This window comes from Phocoena sinus, chromosome 20, assembly GCF_008692025.1.
Source record: "Phocoena sinus isolate mPhoSin1 chromosome 20, mPhoSin1.pri, whole genome shotgun sequence".
Taxonomy (NCBI): Eukaryota; Metazoa; Chordata; class Mammalia; order Artiodactyla; family Phocoenidae; genus Phocoena; species Phocoena sinus.
Window position 1 is genome coordinate 22,010,934 of NC_045782.1, and position 14,730 is coordinate 22,025,663.

The window sequence follows — 14,730 nt, forward strand, 5'->3', positions numbered from 1 at the left end:
TCAATATTGTGAAAATGACTATACTACCCAAAGCAATCTACAGATTCAATGCAATCCCTATCAAACTACCAATCACATTTTTCACAGAAGTAAAACAAAAAAATTCACAATTTGTATGGAAACACAAAAGACCCTTAAGAGCCAAAGCAATCTTGAGAAATAAAAATGGGGCTGGATGAATCAGGCTCCCTGACTTCAGACTATACTACAAAGCTACAGTAATCAAAACAGTATGGTAGGAAGGAGCTTCAAGATGGTGGAAGAGTAAGACATGGAGATCACCTTCCTCCCCAGAAATACATCAGAAACACATCTACATGTGTAACAACTCCTGCAGAACACCTATTGAACACTGGCAGAAGACCTCAGACCCCACAAAAGGCAAGAAACTCCCCAAGTACCTGGGTAGGGCAAAAAAAAAAAGAAAAAACAGAGACAAAAGAATAGGGACGGTTCTGCAACAGTGGGAGGGAACTGTGAGGAAGGAAAGGATTCCAAACACTAGGAAGCCCCTTCGCGGGTGGAGACTGCGGGTGGCAGAAGGGGGGAGCTTCGGAGCCATGGAGGAGAGTGCAGCAATGGGGGTGCAGAGGGAAAAGCGGAGAGATTCCCACACAGAGGATCAGTGCCCACCAGCACTCACCAGCCTGAAAGGCTTGTCTGCTCACCAGCCAGGGCAGGTGGGGGCTGGGAACGGAGCCTTGGGCTTCGGAGGTCAGATCCCAGGGAGAAGACTGGGATTGGCTGCGTGAACACAACCTGATGGGGGCTGGTGCACCACAGCTAGCCGGGAGGGAGTCTGGGAAAAAGTCTGGAGCTGCCGAAGATAAAAGAGACTTTTTCTTGCCTCTTTGTTTCCTGGTGACCGAGGAGAGGGGATTAAAAGTGCTGCTTAAAGGAGCTCCAGAGATGGGCATGAGCCATGGCTATCAGTGCTGACCCCAGAGACGGGCATGAGACGCTAAGCCTGCTGCTGTAGTCACCAAGTAGCCTGTGAGGAAGCACAGGTCACTATCCACACCTCCCCTCCTGGGACACTGTGTGCCTGCCACTGCCACGGTCCCGTGATCCAGGGACAACTTCCCTGGGAGAACGCACCGTGCACCTCAGACTGGTTCAACATTACACCCGCCTCTGCCGCCACAGGCTTGCCCTGCATCCGTACCCCTCCCTCCCCTCAAGCCTGAGTAAGCCAGAGCCCCTGAATCAGCTCATCCTTTAACCCTGTCCTGTATGAGCAAAGAACAGACGCCCTCAGACGACCTACATGCAGAGGCGGGTCCAAATCCAAAGCTGAACCCTGGGAGCTATGCAAACAAACAAGAGAAAGGGAAATTTCTCGCAGTAGCCTCAGGAGCAGAGGATTAAATCTCCACAATCAATTTTATGTACCCTACATCTGTGGAGTACCTGAAGAGACAACGAATCATCCCAAATTGAGGAGGTGGACTTTGGGAGCAATGATATATATATATATATATATATATATATATATATATATATATTTCCCTTTTTGTCTTTCTGTGAGTGTGTATGTGTATGCTTCTGTGTGTGATTTTGTCTGTATAGCTTTGTTTTTACCATTTGTCCTAGGGTTCTGTCTCTCCATTGTTTTGGGATTTTTTTGTTGTTTCTTTTTATCACTTAAAAAGAATATTTTTTCTTAACAATTATTTTTTATTTTAAAAACTATTTTATTTTATTTTACTTCATCTTCTTTCTTTTTCTTTCTTTCTTTCTTTCTTTCTCTCTCTCTCTCTCTCTCTCTCTCTCTCTCTCTCTTTCTTTCTTCCTTCTACTAATTCTTTCTTTCTACTTTTTCTCCCTTTTATTCTTAGCTGTGTGGATGAAAGGCTCTTGGTGCTGCACCCAGGAGTCAGTGCTATGCCTCTGAGGTGGGAGAGCCAACTTCAGGACACTGGTCCACAAGAGACCTCCCAGCTCCATGTAATATCAAATGATGAAAATCTCCCAGAGATCTCCATCTCAACGCAAAGACCCAGCTCCACTCAACAACCAGCAAGCTACAGTGTAAGACACCCTATGACAAACAACTAGCAAGACAGGAACACAACCCCATCCATTAGCAGAGAGGCTGCCTAAAATCATAATAAGGCCACAGACACCCCACTACACACCACCAGACATGGACCTGCCCACCAGAAAGACAAGATCCAGCTTCATCCACCAGAACACAAGTACTAGTCCCCTGCACCAGGGAGCCTACACAACCCACTGAATCAACCTTAGCCACTGGGGATAGACACCAAAAACAATGAAAACTACGAACCTGCAGCCTGCAAAAAGGAGACCCCAAACACAGAAAGTTAAGTAAAATAAGACAGAGAAACACACAGCAGATGAAGGAGCAAGGCAAAAACCCACCAGACCTAATAAAGTTCCTTTAGAATTTGTTGTAGAGCTGGTTTTGTGGTGCTGAATTCTCTTAGCTTTTGCTTCTCTGTAAAGGTTTTAATTTCTCTGTTAAACCTGAGTGAGATCCTTCTGGGTAGAGTAAACTTGTTTGTAGCCTTTTCCCTTTCATCACTTTAAATATGTCCTGCCACTCCCTTCTGGCTTTCAGAGTTTCTGCTGAATGGTCAGCTGTTAACCTTATGGGGATTCCCTTGTATGCTATTTGTTGCTTTTCCCTTGCAGTTGATTTCTAGTCTCACATTATTGTGACCCAAAAAACTGTTTGACATGATTTCAATTTTCTTGAATTTACTTAAACTTATTTTGTCACCCAGCATGTGATCTATCCTGGAGACTGTTCCATGTGCACTTGAAAAGAATGTGTATTCTGCTGCTTTGGATGGAAAGTTCTACACACATCTACTAAGTTCATTTGGTCTAATGTGTCATTTAAGGTCAGTGTTTCCCTAATGATTTTCTATCTCGATGGTCTGTCCATTGATGTAAGTGAAGTGTTAAAGTCCCCAATATTGGGCTTCCCTGGTGGCACAGTGGTTGAGAGTCCACCTGCTGATGCAGGGGAAATGGGTTTGTGCCCCGGTCTGGGAGGATCCCACATACTGCAGAGCGGCTGGGCCTGTGAGCCATGGCTGCTGAGCCTGCGCGTCCAGAGCCTGTGCTCCACAACGGGAGAGGCCACAACAGTGAGAGGCCCGTGTGCAGCAAAAAAAAAAAAAAAAAAAGTCCCCAATATTATTGTGTTACTGCCAATTTCTCACTTTATGTCTGTTAATATTTGCTTTATGTATTTAGATGCTTCTATGTTGGAACCATATATATTTCTAATTATTTCATCTTCTTCTTGGATTGATACCTTGATCATTGTGCCTATATCATGTAGAAAATCATTATTTATTTCATTTACCATATATTTGCCTTTACCAATGAGAGTATTAGTAGACATTTCATATGCAAGACTTTGCATCAGGCAGAAGTCTGGGGTTGGCTACTTTATTCTTGGTTTACCCTGTAAACAGCACAGCTAACAGTAACCTCACACTAAGTATATGTTTGAAACAACTCATTCCAATGCCTCCAAAATTTAATTCACAGGATGCTTTACATACCAGAGAAGCTTCCATCCACTGCTTTTCCTTCAGACATACATGTGCTCATCCGTCTGCCCTGCCCCTGCTCCACCATCCTGGTTGCAGCTTTCCTTTCATCACTTTAAATATATCTGCAGGCTTCCTTGGTGGATCAGTGGTTGAGAGTCCACCTGCCGATGCAGGGGACACGGGTTCGTTCCCTGGTCCAGGAAGATCCCACATGCTGCGGAGCGGCTAGGCCCGTGAGCCATGGCCACTGAGCCTGTGCATCCGAAGCCTGTGCTCCGCAATGGGAGAGGCCACGACAGTGAGAGACCCGTGTACCACACACACACACACACACACACTATATATATATATATATATATATATATATATATATAGTGCCACTCCCTTCTGACCTGCAGAAAAGTCAGCTGATAGCCTTATGGGTGTTCCCTTGTATGTAACTTGTTGCTTTTCCCTGTCCACTTTTATTATTCTCTCTTTATCTTTAATTTTTGCCATTTTAATTACAATGTGTCTTGATGTAGTCCCCTTTGAGTTGATCTTGTTTGGGACTCTCTGTGCTTCCTGAACCTTGATGTCTGTTTCCTTTCCCAGGTTAGGGAAATTTTCAGCTCTTATGTTTTCAAATATGTTCTCTGTCCCTTTCTCTCTCTCTTTTCCTTCTGAGATTCCTATAATGTGAATGTCAGTACACTTGATGTTGTTTCCAAAGTCTTTTAAATTGTCCTCATTTCTTTTTGTTCTTTTTTCTCTTTTTGTTCAGCTTCAATGATTTCCACTTCTCTGTCTTCCAATGCACTGAATTGCTCCTCTGTATCATCTACTCTACTGTTGGTTCCTTCTAGTGTACTTTTTACTTCAGATATTGTATGTTTCAGCTCTGTCTGGTTCTTCTTTACATTTTTAAACTCTGTTAAAATGTTTAACTTCTCACTCTGTTTATCCAATCTTCTCTCAAGTTCTTTGAACATCTTTATGATTATTACTTTGAACTCTTTATTAGGTAGACTGCTTATCTCCACTTCACTTAGTTTTTCTGTGGTTTTATTTTGTTCTTTCATTTGGAACATATTCCTCTGTTGCCTAATTTTTCTTAATTTGCTCTTTTTATTTCTATGCATTTGGAAGGTTGTTTACATTTCTCAATTGTGGAGAAGTGGCTTTTTTGTGGAAGATGTCCTAGGTATCCCAGCAGCACACTCACCTCTGGTCAACAGAGCTATATACTCTAGTGTGCTCCTATATGGGCTGAGTGTGTTGGTTGCCAGCCCTGCCTTGTGACAAGGCTACCAGTCACTGGTGGGCAGGGCTGGGTCACAAAGTGGTTGATTTCAAAGCTCCAGCAGTTCCTGGGGCTAGTGGGTGGATCCAGGTCCCAGGGTCTCTGGCTGCAGGGCCCAGGGGGTCTCAGAGTTGGTGCCTGTCCACTGGTTGGTGAGGCTGGTCTGGAGCTATTTATGCTGGGTCCTGGGTCCTCTGGTGTAAAAGCTGGGTTCTGGAATGGCTGTGGGCTCAGGGGGCTTTAAGGCAGCCACCCTGTTGGTGGGTGAGGACAGTTCCAGCACTAATAAGCTACAGAGAGGACTCCAAAATAGTGCTTGACAGAATCAGTGTAACTGTGGTAGAACAAGATTCCCAAAATGACTGCCACCAGTGTCTATATTCCCAGGATGAGCTCCAGTTACCCTCTGTCTCTCCAGGAGACTCTCTAAGATCAGCAAGTTGGTATGACCCAGAATCCTTTCAAATTACTGCTTCTTTCCTGGGTCCTGCAGTGTGTGAGATTTTGTGTGGACCTTTTAAGAGTGGAGTCTCTATTTCCCACAGCCCTCTGACTCTCCCAAAAGTAAGCCCTGATGGCTTTCAAAGCCAAACATTCTAGGGGCTCATCTTCATGGTGCAGAACCCCCAGGCTGGGGAGCCCAGTGTGGGGCTTGGATCCCATGCTCCTTGCAACTATAATTATCCTCCCATTTGTGGATGGCCCACCTGGGTGTATGGGTCTCGACTATACTGCTTCTCTGACCTTTTTACCTGTCCTGTTGTGGTTCCTTCTTTACACCTTTAGTTGTATATCTTTTATGCTAGTCGTCTGGTCTTTTTCATCAATAGCTACACTGTAAATATATGTAATTTTGTCATGTCCATGACCATTTGGCTCATAGCTGGCTTTTAAAATTTTACATTTAATTGTGTCACTCCAGAGCTTAAAAATGTCTTATAATCCCTCTATTTAAAAAACAGAACAAAACAAAACAACCAAAAAGCTGTGCCTAAGCTCTTGAACATGGAACACAAAGAATTTAACAGCATGGCCCCTGATGACCTTGCTGGTCTCTTCATTCATCACATCTTATTGTGTACCCTGCCTTTTAGAGACTCAGAGGTACCCAGCATTCCCCAAACCCACAGTGAATTTTCACTCCTCTTTGCCAGTGCTGTTTATCCTGATAATCCTCACATTCTTCTCCTTATCCACTTTGGATAATCCTGAAGATTGTCAGGACCCAAGACTTCCTTCCTTCCTTCTGCTCTGTACTGAGAAATGTGACTCTTGAAGAATTTTTTGGGCTGCAAGTAACAGAAAGCCTGACTCAAAGTGGCTTCAACAACAAGATGTTTTTTTTATCTCAAGAAAAAAAATGCTGAGGCAGTTCCATGGTTAATTCAATACTCAAGTGGCCCATAAAAGATCTTGGTTCTTTCCAACTTTCTGTTCTGCCATCTTTAGTGTGGCTTTTGTTCCCAAGTTTTTTCAGTGGACTCCCGTCACAAGTGATGGAGAGAACTATTTATCATATGTTCATATCTGTGTTAGTGTATTAGTCAGGGTGTTCCAGAGAAACAGAACCAATAGAATGTGTGTGTTTGTGTGTGTGGGGGGGGGGTTCTTCAGAGAGAGAAATTTATTTTAAGGAATGGGCTCACATGATTATGGAGACTGACAAATCTGAAATTTTCAAGGTAGGCCAGCAGCCTGGAGGCCCAGTTGATGTTGCAGCTGAAGGCCAAAAACTTCTGGAAACACAAGTTCCCTCAGCCTTTTTCTCTTAAGGCCCACAACTGATTGCATGAGGCCCACCAACATTATGGAGAGTAACCTGCTTTACTCAGAGTCAACCAGTATAAATGCTAATCTCATTTTAAAAATATCTTCACAGAAACGTCTAGAATAATGTTTGATCAGATATCTGGGTACTGTGGGTCAGCCAAGTTGACACATAAAAGTAGCCATCATGACGTCTAAATCAATCACTGTCAAAAAAAGAGGCTGAAATCACCATGGTGTAGATATAGCCAAGAGTAACCTTCTGGGGCTGGGAAGGTCTCCTTCCCTGAGCACATGACTATGTGGAGGTAAACACCCAAATAAAATTGGTGCTCTGTCTGTAAGGCAGATGGTGGTTATGGGTGATGCTGGATGAAGATACAGATTTAAGCAAGTAAACAACAAAATCTATTAAACACCAGGCAGGCTGAATCCCAATGCTTTATGGCCTCCTTTATATGTCTTATAAACCCTATTACAGCCCTTATACTAAGTCATGGGTTTATCGCTTTATTTCCTCTTTAGACTGTGGGTTTATCCTTGTATAAGAACTATGTATCAGTTAGCTCTTTATCAACAGTCCCACACATGTGCTCAGTATCAGGTGGCTACTCCTTAAGTACTACTGAACTGACCAAAGTGGGCTATTCTGACACTAAATCAACCTTGTGTTTGCCATCACTGTAGAAATCATGTATTTTTATCTACTACAAGCTTTGTTAAGGTAACAGATTCACAACTATTTCGTCAACTGATAATTATTTACGGACACTCTAGTAAAAGCTCATGGGACAATAAAACTTGTCCAAATAATCTAGTCATAAGAGATTCTCTTCTCTTTTACACATCGATAATCTGAAAAAAAATCCCAGGGCAAAGTAAAGAACATTCTTAACCTTATATTCAGTAATGATAATGAGAGAAAAAGGGACCATTGGCCTAAGCACCAATTCAGATAAAGTGGGTCATGTGGAGTCTGTGAGATGTTAGAGCCTAAGGTCCAATTACTTAATTCACAAATTCTCATGACTCTTATCATTTTAAAGACATCTGAAACTCCCAAAAGTTTAGGAATTGAGATTATCAGATACCAGTCTTCTTTACCAAGAAGCCAAAGAATTTTGGGACTGTTAAATCTAGAGAATGATGAAGTTTCCTCTCCAGCGGTCACTGTATGGAGACACTTTGAGCTTACAAATTCAAGGAACATTTACTAAGCACCTTCCATGTTCTAGCATCATGAGAGACCCTCACTTGCATGATTACATTTTTAAATTTACAGTTCTCTTCCTTTCTCAAACAGAGAAGTATCAAATATCCAGTCATGTTGTTATGATAAAATAATGATAGTAATGCCAACAGGATTACAGGTACTGACTCACACGATGTACCAGACACTTTACCTACATTATGCAATTTAATCCTCACAAAACTTTGTGAGGATGATTTGGTCCTTATCTTCATTCTAACAGATGAAGAACCTGAGGGAATGAGAGTTGGTAGGTGACTTGCTGACAGTTCTACCAGAAGGAAGCCATAGAGTCCAGACTCAGCTCCAGGTCTGTCCAACTCCAGAGATCATGCTCATAACTCCACACCTTACTGGCTCCCATATAGATGGTTTTATACATATTACCTCATTTAAAACTTGAAATAAGGGAAACTTAAATTCTTTTAAATCAGCATATAAAGGAAAGATAAAACTTCTTTCCTGCGGTTGTCTTAGAAGCAACAACAAACTCAAAATAGGGACTTAAGTACATGTAAAGGAAGAATGTGTCAACAGAGGGGAAAAAGTCAAAAAACTGTGGAGCAGAAAAGCAAAATTTTCCAGAATGTATCCAGTATTATCCATGAGCATTTCAGTCACTATGGAGAATATTACTAGTTTAGCAAGATTTATAATTTGGCAGAATGCCCTTTGTTGCTCTAATTTAATATTCACAGAACATAAAAATATTATTATAAATGTAATTTCTGGGATGTCTTGAATACGAGAAGAAGATTCCTCAGTAAAAAATACACAACCTTCTATCGATTGGAAAGGGATGCCCCCAATTGTAAGTATAAAATGTTATATATCTATATCATGCCATATGAACACATCTGTGTCAATTAAATTATTATAAGAATATTATTAGAAACTTGATCATATCTGGGTGAATTAATCAAGCCCAGTTTCTATGCCCACTGGGCCAAGACATAAATGTATCATAATAAATTTATCAAGTTAATAATACCAATTTATGAAACTATTTGGCAGTCAACTGGCTTTTCCCTGGGTCATTCACTCTCTCTCACCATGCCTGCTTTCCTCTTAATGAAAAGTTTCAAAGGTACGTATTTATGTCCCACAATACAAAAGACAAGTGTGATGCTCAGAGGAGTTTAGCAACTTGCTTAGCTCTGCACAGCTGATATAATGAACTATATGGAAGAACAGGAAAAGAAGACATAGCATTCAAGAATGAACCAGGTGACCTGGGGGCATCGCTCTTCCCACTTGCCACTAACTACAAAGACCTCAACTGACACTTGACCTCTGTTTTCATTGCCTGATTTGGAACCCCACATTGACTCCTTTTGAGAGCTTTATCTCTTACCCTCTCACATATAAGCAGTTAAAAATACTTTGAAATATCTCACCTGCCTTCCCTTCCATCCTTCTCTTTAACATTCATGCTCTTTCTCTTTCCTCTTTCCCTACAATCTTGAAGCAGCAGAAGACTGAGGACTATAATTGGGATAAGAGTAGTGGGGGAAGACAACGACACTCCACCTTGTCTCAAAACTAATGTTATGGTATGTTTCTGGCTTTAACCTGTCTTCAGTTCTCTCCTCCCATGCTGAAAACATCCACTTTACCTATGACTTTTTTACCTGGTATTTGACCCAATCTGCTAAGTCCTGACCGTGAATGCTACTGAAGTGACATCAGAGACGGCGTGTATCCCAGCAAGCCTCATTGCTAGTTTTCAGACTTCCTGTTTCATTAACATTAAAAAATCACTCTTTCTCAACCAAATTTTAGCATACAGAACCTCAACCCTGACTCTTGCTTTGCCCTCTCCCTGACACAGCCACCTGTAGATGGAAGGACATTAAGATGTAAGCTCAGATGGAAAAACGTAGTCTTGGTTAAATTACCACTAACTTAATAAACTTTCTCTTGATGGAGGATTCATCTAACACATAAGTCAGACTATGATGCCTTTTGCAATACATTCCATGCCATGTAGCAAATGCAAGATTCTGGAAATAATACTACATTTCACTCAAATTATTTTCTTAAAAATAAAGTAATAAATGTGCATTTACCTGGGACAAAGCTTCCCTGGACCACCTCCTTGTATGCCCACCAGCCTTCATGGATTTTTGGTGAGTTCTGTTGAGCTAAAGCAAAAACAAAAGAGAAAACAGACTAAGATGAAAGCAGAGAAGTACTGTGTCCATGTTGTCCAAGAAAGAAGACTGACTACACATAAAATAATTCTTTTCTACCCATAAGTCATACTACAAACTGTAACAGCAGCCTACCACCTTGTTATTTTCAAACTGATTATTAACCTGTAAATATACTGTCATAAAGTTTTATAAAAAACACTCAGGATATTTCTACTGATGAGAAATAGTAAGTATGTATTTAAGCCTATTTGAATTGCCCTGTCACTTATCTCTACCTCTATCTCACCTCTTTTCTTTACCTCTCCCTATACACATATACACACACACATCCATATAAGGAATACCTATCAGTCTGACTGAAGCATCAATTCAAGAAACATCATTTAAAAGGAAGAAGGAAAAAGAAGCCCCTGGATAGCTGAGTACTGCAACTGACAAAAGTATCACTGAAAGCCTCTGTTCCATGAAGAGAGTTGCAAAATTTTTTGTTCTCTCTTCATCTCCAATCATTGTTTCTTCAACTACCCCATTCACTCAGATGTGGAATTATTTAAGATTTTAGCAGGCAGCAAGATAATTAGACCGTCTGAATCAAGTCTATTATAATGATGGAACTGTAGAGTTTTCGTTAGCTTTCTTTAACATGCATTGTGAATGATCCAGATTCACCCTGCAAAAATCAGTCAGCCTAAGCAGGGCCCACTTGATGCCCATCAATTACAAAATATAGGCTAGAACTGAATACAGACTAGAATTGAAGAAAATAAAGACATTTTACATAATATGTTTTCAAATTCCCAGTCTGGCTACCTACTGCTTGGCAATTTGGAAAGACAGGGCAGCACATTTAAAAGGCACCTCATTTAAAGTTCTGCTATACTACTACAGTAGTTTATCTGAGCTAGAGCACCAAGATAAGTACTGCATTTCCATTTTAACGTCTCCCAGCCAGATCGTCAATAATCATCTTGTTGTTGTTTACATCTGATTTCCAGTGGGTGGAGAGCTGACTAAGAATTTCTCAGAACAAACGGGTGAGCAGAAAGCAGCCTTATTTTCCACTGTGTTCTCTGCTTCTCTTTGTCTGTGGATTCGGATTTCCTTACTTGATGTGCAACCAGCCCCTGGGAAAAATCCAGCTGTCTAATAAAAAAAATTGTGTTGACAATAAATGCTGTCATCACTGTCAGATGATGAAATACACATAGCAAAGGCCCTTCTTTTGATAGTAAGGAAAACCTATTTCAATTTTATACTCCTTTTTGTTGTTGTGGCAGTTCCAACCACAGAAGACGGGTATAACCTAGAATCACCTTACACGCTGGGCCAGACCCAAGCAAGCTGACATCAAAATTTGCATTGGGAAATAAAGAAAGAAATAAATGGTGATGGAACAGCGTATATTACTTTCACTCAAAAGACTTAGAATGAGATCATGGTTAAAAGGCTCAAAGGTAGCTGGAGCTGAAAATCAACAGAAGGAAAGTTACTAACATTGCTGATTCCAAGAATCTCTGCAATTTGGATTTGCCACAAATTCTGATGTCATAATCTTCACAAAATTTCTGTTCACCTGCTTTTCCTAAGGAGGCCATGTTTATTGCTCTCTCCACACCCTTGTTCTACTCTTTTTTTTTTTTTTCTGGAATTCCATCTTTATCTACTTATTGACTAGTCTTACTCAATCCTCAAAGCCTTACAAGTTCTCACTCCTTTCAGTAAATTTCTCCTATCATTCTACCTCCACTGTAGCCCCTCCTCTCCCTAAATTTCAGGACTTTAGTGTCCACTGATTATTTGTCACTTGAAACATTTATTGAGGTCCTGTGATTGTCAGGTAGTGTTCTAAGAATCAAGAATACAAAGTTGCTATTTTCCAAAAACTTACATTCTACTGGAAGGAGACACAAAAAAGCAAAAAATCTCTGAATTAAACTATAAGAAGAATAAATCCTGAGAAAACAATAATGCAAAAGAGTCATGTATCACAATGTTCATTGCAGCACTATTTACAATAGCCAGGAAATGGAAGCAACCTAAGTGTCCATTGACAAAAGAATGGATAAAGAATAAGAGGCACATATATACAATGGAATATTACTCACCATAAAAAGAAATGAAATTGAGTTACTTGTAGTGACGTGGAGGGACCTAGAATCTGTCATACAGAGTGAAGTAAGTCAGAAAGAGAAAAACAAATACCGTATGCTAACACATATGTATGAAATCTTTAAAAAAAAACTGTTTCAAAAGAACCTAGGGGCAGGACAGGAATAAACAGACATAGAGAATGGACTTGAGGACACGGGGATGCAGAATAGCAAGCTGGGATGAAGTGACATTGATATATATACATCACCAAATGTAAAATAGATAGCTAGTGGGAAGCAGCTGCATAGTACACGGAGAACAGCTCGTTGCTTTGTGACCACCTAGAGGGGTGGGATAGGGAGGGTGAGAGGGAGACACAAGAGGGAGATGATATGGGGAAATACGTACACTATAGCTGATCCACTTTGTTATACAGCAGAAACTAACACAACAATGTAAAGCAATTATATTCCAATAAAGATGTTTTTTAAAAAATGGATTAAAGACCTATTAAAGACCTAAATGTAAGACTGGACATTATAAAACTCTTTGAGGAAAACATAGGAAGAACACTCTTTGACATAAATCACAGCAAGATCTTTTTTGACCCACCTCCTAGAGTAATGGAAATAAAAACAAAAATAAACAAATGGGACCTAATGAAACTTAAAAGCTTTTGCACAGCAAAGGAAACTATAAACAAAAATACAACCCTCAGATGAGAAAAAATATTTGCAAATGAATCAATGGACAAAGGATTAATCTCCAAAATGTATGAACAGCTCATGCAGTTCAATATTAATAAAACAAACAACCCAATCCAAAAATGGGGAGAAGACCTAAATAGACATTTCTCCAAAGAAGACATACAGATGGCCAAAAGACACATGAAAAGCTGCTCAACATCACTAATTATTAGAGAAATGCAATTCAAAACTACAATGAGGTATCACCTCACACCGGTTAGAATGGGCATCATCAGAAAATCTACAAACAACAAATCCTGGAGAGGGTGTGGAGAAAAGGGAACCCTCTTATACTGTTGGTGGGAATGTAAATTGATACAGCCACTATGGAGAACAGTATGAATGTTCCTTACAAAACTAAAAATAGAATTACCATATGATCCAGAAATCTCACTACTGGGCATATACCCAAGAAAACCATAATTCAAAAAGACACATGCACCCCAATGTTTATTGCAGCACTATTTACAATAGGAAGGAAATGGAAGCGACCTAAATGCCCATCGACAGATCAATGGATAAAGAAGATATGGTACATATATACATTGGAATACTACTCAGACATAAAAAGGAACGAAACTGGGTCATTTGTAGAGATGTGGATGGACCTAGAGACTGTCACACAGAGTGAAGTAAGTCAGAAAGAGAAAAACAAATATTGTATATGAGCGATTTGCAAGGCAGAAGTAGAAACACAGATGTAGAGAACAAACGTATGGACACCAAGGGGGGAAAGTGGTGGTGGTGGTGGTGGTGGTGGTGGTGGTGGTGGTTGTGGTGGTGGGATGAATTGGGAGATTGGGATTTACATATATACACCAACATGTATAAAATAAATAACTAATAAGAACCCGCAAATTTATAAAATTAAATTAAAAAAAAAAAAACACAAAGTAGTAGGTTTTTTTAGGCTTTGTATTCCTGGAATTGATCTAATCATTTAGATCATAGCAATGACTAAATCATAATAATAACAATAATAAAAAAATATTAGATAGAGGCCCGAGGTGCCTGGCCCCGCAACCCGCTAGCTGCCGAGGCCCCACGGCGCGGGCGGCCGGGGCGGCGACGACGGGGGGCGCGGGGGCCTCCCTGATGCTTGGAGCAGAAAGAAGGCGCTGGTGGCTGGCAACACCTTGGACAGGAGCTGGAGACTAGCCAGATAAAGAGCACTGAAGAAATGCTGGTTAGGCATAGAGGGAACTTTCCTCAACATAATAAAGGCCATATATGACAAGCCCACAGCAAACATCATCCTCAACGGTGAAAAACTGAAAGCATTTCCACTAAGATCAGGAACAAGACAAGGTTGCCCACTCTCACCACTATTATTCAACATAGTTATGGAAGTTTTAGCCACAGCAATCAGAGAAGAAAAGGAAATAAAAGGAATCCAAATCGGAAAAGAAGAAGTAAAGCTGTCACTGTTTGCAGATGACATGATACTATACATAGAGAATCCTAAAGATGCTACCAGAAAACTACTAGAGCTAATCAATGAATTTGGTAAAGTAGCAGGATACAAAATTAATGCACAGAAATCTCTGGCATTCCTATATACTAATGATGAAAAATCTGAAAGTGAAATCAAGAAAACACTCCCATTTACCATTGCAACAAAAAGAATAAAATATCTAGGAATAAACCTACCTAAGGAGACGAAACACCTGTATGCAGAAAATTATAAGACACTGATGAAAGAAATTAAAGATGATACAAATAGATGGAGAGATATACCATATTCTTGGATGGGAAGAAGCAACATTGTGAAAATGACTCTACTACCCAAAGCAATCTACAGATTCAATGCAATCCCTATCAAACTACCACTGGCATTTTTCACAGAACTAGAACAAAAAATTTCGCAATTTGTATGGAAACACAAAAGACCCCGAATAGCCAAAGC

The 14,730-nt window shown here is 40.4% G+C and overlaps 1 protein-coding gene across 2 annotated transcripts in view; it reads right to left on the reverse strand.

Moving 5' to 3' along the window:
* Positions 1-14,730, reverse strand: part of CA10 (carbonic anhydrase 10) — a 620,400-nt gene that overhangs the window by 491,415 nt on the left and 114,255 nt on the right. For both annotated transcript variants that reach the window (XM_032615887.1, XM_032615886.1), the window contains one exon: positions 9,901-9,975. In XM_032615887.1, coding sequence (XP_032471778.1) covers positions 9,901-9,975 — 75 coding nt within the window. The remainder of the gene's footprint in view (positions 1-9,900; positions 9,976-14,730) is intronic.